The 7,939-nt window shown below is 39.7% G+C and overlaps 1 protein-coding gene across 1 annotated transcript in view; it reads right to left on the bottom strand.

Moving 5' to 3' along the window:
* TPP2 (tripeptidyl peptidase II) overlaps positions 1-7,939 on the bottom strand; it is a gene marked incomplete at its 5' end in the record, with an annotated part of 44,702 nt that overhangs the window by 11,401 nt on the left and 25,362 nt on the right. Inside the window, one exon of the mRNA XM_010157825.1 lies at positions 7,661-7,739. Coding sequence (XP_010156127.1) covers positions 7,661-7,739 — 79 coding nt within the window. The remainder of the gene's footprint in view (positions 1-7,660; positions 7,740-7,939) is intronic.

Here is a 7,939-nt window from a genome sequence, read left to right as displayed (position 1 = left end):
GGCCAAAGCATGACAAACCAGGTCATGGAGGCAAGCACACGTTGTGGAGGATAGAGGTTAGGAATGTGGTATGGGGCTGGCTAAGGTAATTAGAACAGTAGAAAGCAAGAATGTAGTCCATTAAAACAAACCAAACATTTTAAAGTGCCTAAGGAGTTCAGTATAAAAATCTGAACCAGTAGTTCACAGTGATGTTTAGAAGACATCCTCTATGGAGACTAATACTTTCCTAAGACAGACACCTGCCTTTCTAGAAACATTCTTCTAATATTTCAGGATTTCCTTCCTGAAAGTCCTCTCTGATCTTACTCCAACATATGTTTGGAGTTCTGTATCTAAATGGCCTCTCCGTTCTCAAGCCTTGTCTATAGGAGAAGGTTCTACCACTCTAGTTTAAGTTTCAAACCAAGCATGGGTAGATTAACAAAATCCCACATAGGTGGATGAACACTTTCATTTAAGAGACTGATGCTATGTAGCTGAACCATCAACAGTAAATGTCATTTCCCCATTCTCACAGCTAGTTAGACCTCTGAAAGGAAAACAATGAGCTTCAGACCTACAGCACCCTGCTTTTTCAAAAGAGCTTACAGAAAAAGAAGCATACTCTTCTCTACAGGCATCAAATGCATTCAATTGGATAAACAAAGTTTAGGTGCTTATCACATTTAACTGAACTATCACAAGACAGTAAGATGGACTGAAGGCTTCTTTCCTTTTTCTATTCTGACTGTAAACACTAGCATTATTTATAAAACTTGGCAACCCCTAGATACCATAAGATCCCAGAATAACACTGTCATTGCCATGACTGAAACATTCATCATTAGAGATTAAGGAGAAAGGCAAATTTTCACAATTCAGCACTTTCATCTGTTTTCTTATTCAAATTTCACTCTGTTCCACAGCAACAGAACTGCTAGTGTACTGGATTTGATTTTATATATACCTATAAAAAGATATAGAGCTGCAGAGAAATGCAGCAAGTGAACATATCCATTGAAAAAATTTCTTTGAGGAAGCTTTAAGATTAATGAGAAAGCTGACTTTCATTTATCCTCTAAAAAAATTAAGCAATATTAAAAACCTTTGGAAGCATATAAGATCTGCACTTTGGTCAGTGTACTGTGTGCACAGCCTGATAAGCCTCAGTGGGTTTACTTTTAACTAGAACTACAAACTGCACACATAAACAAGCACAATACCATCAAAACCTCTCAAAAAAGATAACTGACAGTTAATTCTGTTTAAAGATTTAAATTTAGATTTTTATCCAATGATTCAACATCTAGTACTTTCTGTGGAAGAAACATATGAATTACTGTTATTTGTACTTTAAAGCATTCACAGCAAAATTAACCACAGGAAAAAGGTCCTTGAAGGAACACAGCCCTGGGCTCATTTTCCATTTAATACCTACCATGCACATCTGCATACACACAACTGAATGTGCATAAGGAATTTTTACCTACTTTAAGATATGTACAATTTGTGCAACGTTGCTTATTTTGATGGCAATATTCTTATTTAACTGAAAATGAATAAGAGTTCTTGAAGTCACCAACCAGGTTTACATAAAATTAAATCAGGCATGTACTTCATCCTATTTTTTAAGGCCTTCCGATTAAAGAGGGATAGTGTCTTTTACATTCAACTTCACAGTGGTATTTATTACTCTTCCACTGTGTCATGGGTTTAGGCCCAGACAGCAAAGCACCACGTGGCCGCCTGATCACTCCTCCCTGCTATAGGATAGGGAGAAAAAAAAAGGATCATGGATCGAGACAAGGACAGGGAGCGATCAGTCACCAGTTATAAGCAATAATGTTGATGTTGAACAGGATTAGATCCAGTATTGACCCCTGGGGTATGTCACTAGTTACTGGCCTCCACCAGAGAGCAAACCAGACTTGACTTGGGGAAGAAAAATATCAGTTTAACTTGGTCCCAATCAAACCAGAGACCACGGTGACCCTCCATGGCTGCAGGGGCACAGCCTGCCCTCTCGCCATGGGCTGCAGGGGAACCTCTGCTCCGGCCCACCTCCTCCCCACTTTTCCAAGCTGACCATGGCATCTGCCATCCCACTCCTCTCTACACTGCAGATTCTCTTTGTTTTCCCCTCTTAAATATGTTAGTGACAGAGGTGATGACTGGCTTAGCTGTGGCCAGAGGTGGGTCTGACTTGGAGCTAGGGTAGCTTCTCACAGGAGCCACCCCTGTAGCCCCTTCCCCACTACCAAAACCCCCCAGAGCACACAAAATCAGCAGAGTCTAGTATTTATCAATATCTGCATAATGTATTTCTTGCTTCAAATGGGAGGAAAGGATGGCAGAGTGGATAGGAAGATGTAGAAACTTCTGTCCCTTAGCTAGTTGTTACATATTGCTGTTCAAAAGCTGCTTTATGTAAAACATCAAAAAAATGCTTCTTGCATAAAAGAAAAGGTCAATGATTTGTTTTCATTTTAGCTACATTCAGAACAAATTTGAAGTCAAGGGGAAAAAAATGAGATGGTAACTGCATTACAGAAGTTCGGTTGTGAAAGAAGAAAGGTACATAGAACTGATTTTGGGTCTTGTTCTACATCTGGGGTTTTTTAGATAAAATTAAGTTCCCCAGAATAGCTCTTCGAGCAGAAAATTATGGATTAGGCATACAATTCTGCTGTATGTGTTTAGTAAAACAAAGACACGTGCTTATTTTGTGGAAAGAGAACCCACTGACATTTTTATGTCACAAAAGAAATAACTATGTTCTTTGGAAAACGAGGCTGCTGGGGGGGCTTTAACTAGGTGATCTTTAAGATCCCTTCCAACCCAAACCATTCTATGATTCTATGATTTCCTGGCATAACCTCAAAGTGACTTCATGCAAAATAGAGAAACCGTTGAAGTATGGGCTGGATGAGCAGTCAGGGGGACTAAAACCTGCTGAGTGGCCAGGCCCAGAGCAGGGTGATCAGTGGCACACTGGTGGAGGCCAGTAACTAGTGACATACCCCAGGGGTCAATACTGGATCTAATCCTGTTCAACATCAACATTATTGCTCAGGATGATGAGGCAGAGTGCACCCTCAGCAAGTTTGCAGATGACACCAAGCTGGGAGAAGTGGCTGATATGGCAGAGGGCTGTGCTGCCATCCAGAGGGACATAAACACCCTGCAGAAACGGGTTGTCAGGAACCTCATGAAGTTCATCGAGGAGAACTGAAAAGTCTAGCACCTGGAGGAGAATAAACCCATGCACCAGTACATGCTGGGGCCACCAAGCCACAGAGCAGCTTGGCAGGAAAGGACGTTTGGGACACCAGCTTGAACATAAGCCAGCAGTGTGTCTTCATGGGAAGGAGGGCTAATGGTATCCTGGCTGCATTAGATACACTACCAGCAGGTCAAGGGAGGTGATCCTTCTCCTCTACTTTGCACTGGTGAGGCCACACCTGGAGTACTGTGTCCAGTTCTGGTCTTCCCAGTACAAGAGAGACATGGATGTACGGGAGAGAGTCCAGTGTAGGTCCATGAAGATGACGAGCATCTCTTGTGATGAAAGGCTGAGAAAGCTGGGACTGTTCTGCCTAGAGAGAAGGCAGCATCTGCAGGGTGAAGGAGGAAGGTTCTCAATCTATCTAAGTATCTGTAGGGAGGGTGTAAAGAGAAATCCAGACTCTCTTCTGCGGTGCCCAGTGACAGGACCAGAGGCAATGACCACAAACAGAAACACAGGACGTTCCACCTGAACATCAGGAAACACTTTTCAGAGTTGGAGTGACTGGGCACAGGTTTCTCAGAGAGGCTGTGTAGTCTCCACACCTTGGAGATACTCAAGAGCTGCCCTGGGCATGGTCCTGGAAACTACTTCTAGGAGGCCTTGACGAGCAAGGGGGTTAGACTGGATGATCTCCAGAGGTCCCTTCCAGCCTTGGGCATTCAGTGATTCTGTGAAAATAAAAGTACTTCCAAACAACCAGAAATGCACACCCGGGGTTTCTGGTAGTGTCACACACACAAGTGCAACCTAACAAGTTCCCTCCATTCTCAACTTTAAAAAAAAAAAAAAAAAAGCAGGTAAAAAAGGCCTTCCACAGACTAGACATGGGTAAGGGAGCAAAAACCACACAAAATAAAAACGGGATTTGTAGATTAACACTCCTAATCCTACAAGAGGGCCTGGACTTGTCTGTGAAAAATTTGAAAAATCTGCACATGCCTTTTTTGACGGACTGGGTCACAAGAAATATGTAAACATGTTTTCCATGCTGGAAAACCTATGGCAGAGCAGGGTAAGTATTCAAAACCTGTATATTAGGAAGCCCTCAGAGTTGCATTCTCAGAAAAAATATATTAAGGGAGCTGTTATGGATCAATGCTCTGAAATCCAGTTTTATTTATTCGCTGCTAGTATGCTGATGCCTCTTAGGAATAATAGGTGGAAGTATCAAAAACAACAGTTTTTACTTGCTCAGACCTCAACACCGGTTTCTGTTCTAAAAAACATAGCAAAAAACCAGAACATACAGCCTCTTGGTTCTGTTTAACAGATTTTGTTATGCAAATCAAATTATAATTAGAGATTAACTCCCTTGTTAGAGATTTACTTAGTGAAGATTTTATACCCTATTCATCAGGAAGCCATGTGTTCATATGGGATTTTAAAATCATCTTTCTAGAAGTGATCTGCATAATTTTCAGATGCAGTATGTAAATACAATTGCGGCAACACGCATTAAAATCCTCCTCGTAAAGCCTAATCACATTCCCACACACCATGTTATTACACCAAAGACCAGAGCAAGTTAGCAGGCTCAGTTGTGTGTTATTCGTGATTCTCATGCTTTATTTCTAACTAGAATCCTGACTAACTTGCATGTCACTCTAGAACACAGGTAACTTGAAAACAGAAGAATGTAAATAGCCTTTCAACTTAAGAATAAAACAAGGAGAAATCCCAGCAGCCTTATAAAGGTAGCCTAATAACAATGTTTTGTGTTTTTTCATAAAGCCTGTTTCAGTCCCTGACTGCTGGCAGAATACTGTATTACCTAATGTAAAAATATGAAAAAGCACAATATCAAAACACCGCTATGTTAGAAGTCACTCGCTTTCTACCCAAAATATCTCACACATGCTCATAAATTCTTTCTGTAAATTCTCCTCTCTGCTACATCACTGTATAAACTCTAGCCTGTGACAAGTAAGATTCCATTAGAGTAAAATCAGGAATTGAGAGACTTTTCAATCAAGTCCATCCATCCTAAGGAAAAACACTTGTTTGCTACAGTATGTTTTTTATGACTGTAACAAAGCCAGCTCCCAATTCATTAGACTTGGTTAGATATTCAATTCTACATCCAAGTGTTAGGTTCGTATTCAGTTCTCAATCTGCAGACAGAATAGGCAGAAACACTTGCCACAGAAACTCGACTGCAAACACTGAAGAATCCCGAGTATTTCATAAACAGAAAAATTACAAACCACTAATCACCACATGCATTTTTACAGCACTTATTGAGAAGTATCCAGATGCTCGTGAGCCTCTCAGCTTTGTATTACAGTTGTGTTTTGTCATTCTACCAGTACACATACTTAAGGTGCTGAAGTAAGCAACTCAGGACTAAGGAGGTAGACAAATTAAAAACCAATGCTGGTAGACAAATTCTTTAAGTCATATGCAAAAAGACTTAAGTATATCTTTTTCAAAAACTAACATTCAGTACCTTTTTAAATTTTCCTTGTCGCTTTGCTGCAGACTGCCCCTGGGAGTTAGAATAACATACTGTAAGAAAACATGCACACACCACACAGGATGGAGACACCTTCTCTTGTACAATTACGGTTATACTGTCAACCTACAGGTTTTTAAACCTCTAGAGAGTCACATCTATGACCAAACATGCTCTTAAAGCATGCTCTCTCCAGTTTTAAAAATTAATGAAACAATGCATTATTGTATATACAGTCCGTTATTCCTGTAAGACAAGCAAGTGTTGTTAACCACTTAGCTTAAGTTAATACATTACAGAAATTCAGCCTCAAAAGTGTAGATTTTAGATTTCGACTGTTTACCGGTATTGTTCTATTTCATAATAAATATACAGAAATTAGATACATTTTCCCTCATATTGCATCTACTTGCTGACCTAAAGACAACTTTGCTGCCTAGTCCTCCTTTTTGCCTCCTGGTACATAATGAGGTTCCTGAAGGCAGCAGAAAGTGTCTGATGCTACTTGATACTACCCTTTTTCTACTGAAATATGACCGTAACAGTAATGCCTTAGACTACAACATGTGACACACCTCAGCTAGAATTTCTCCCTGTGTAAGCTCTGAAGTATTCCTCATCATGTGAAAGTTGACAGGCAATACCTCCTACTTCCCACCTCAGAATTCACTATATATAATGACAGTCTGTTTTTAAAGCAAGACAGAAGAGAATTACAACTAATAGTTCAAGGAAGTGCAGAATTCAAGATAGGGAAACTATACTATATCACTGTAATAGATTTACCGTGGATTTCATAACAGTATACTTGCAAGCTTGCAGGAATCAAAGAAATATAAACCTAAATATTTTAGAGTTCTTAGTTACTGGGTTTTTCCTCATTGATACATAATTCTCCTGACAGATATTCTCCAACCTGCAGTTACATGCAATCTGTCCCAAAAGTACTACCTACAACTAAATCAGACTGAATGAACTAAACTTTTCTACTCCACAAGATCTAAAGGTATGTGCCCATCGACTCACAGAAACTTGCTTTCTATGAAAACATACTCCAGTTTTATACATGTTGTTCAACCACATCTGTGGCTGATGTGGATATGTGGACATAGATGAACTACTTCTAAATACTAACAGTCATCAAGATCGATTCAAATCTATTCTGAGCTTTGCCATCCATTTACAAACAGTTAAGGGAATCTCCTAAATACGTTAGCACCAGATACACACACGAGTGTCTGGTTTCTACAAACTACATGTTCATACAGGTTAGCAAACAGCTTTCACAGCATGCTGCATTATGAGCCAAAAAACCAAACCCCTACAGCTTTATTTTTTCTAGCATCACATACAGAGATCTTGCATCATTCTGTTGGAGCATACAGTCTATTAGTGGTTGACAACATCAGTGTGCAGCCAGTAAGAATATCTGCTTATGCATCTGAGTCAGCAAAATTCCTACTACGTTGTAACAGTAACATGTAGAAAAAAAGAAGGCACGTATTTTTGCTGAAAACTGTATGCATGCAAGGAAGAGTATAGCTATTCATTAGGGAGCCAACATGCACTAAACAATATATATGCAATTATTCTTCATTCAAAAATCATACTAAGCTCAGCAATTACAAAAAAGCACTTTTAAAGACTCCAAACCAACAAAAAAGCAGTTGCTTCTAGAAATACAAGGATTCAGAGTGAAAGAATTCGAATTCAAAATTAGAAAATGGAATTAAATCTGAAATAAGATGAAAATAAGACCAGAACTACTTAGCAGTTACTTTGACTTTATAATGAAACAACTGCTTCTAAAATGTGTTGTTACCAAACCTAGTGCTCTTTAAAGTACTAAGACCATGAAATACAGCACTTCCTGGCATGCCATTTACTTCCTTCAGAAGTTTCAAAAAAAGAAGCCGTCATCCATTTCAAATACTCACAGCTTTCTTTCCAAGTTCTGTTTTAGACAATGTAAGAGCTCCTGCAAGGTAACATCCTGGTCCTGCTCCTTTAGGTATTCTGTTCAAAGGGAGAAAGCTCAGTGTTAAAGCCAGGTCCATTAATGTCCCATGGGGACCACAATAAAGAACCCAGATGGTCAAAGAGAAACACAAGGAATTGCCAAGCCTAAACAGGTCGACACTATCAAAGTATCATTTTAGTTAGTTAGGTGCAGAGGCAGCTGGTTAGAGGTAGGTGAGAAAAACAGGACTTCAGCA

Source organism: Eurypyga helias, unplaced genomic scaffold (genome assembly GCF_000690775.1).
Source record: "Eurypyga helias isolate BGI_N326 unplaced genomic scaffold, ASM69077v1 scaffold1828, whole genome shotgun sequence".
NCBI lineage: Eukaryota > Metazoa > Chordata > Aves > Eurypygiformes > Eurypygidae > Eurypyga > Eurypyga helias.
This window is presented reverse-complemented; position numbering and strand designations above follow the sequence as displayed.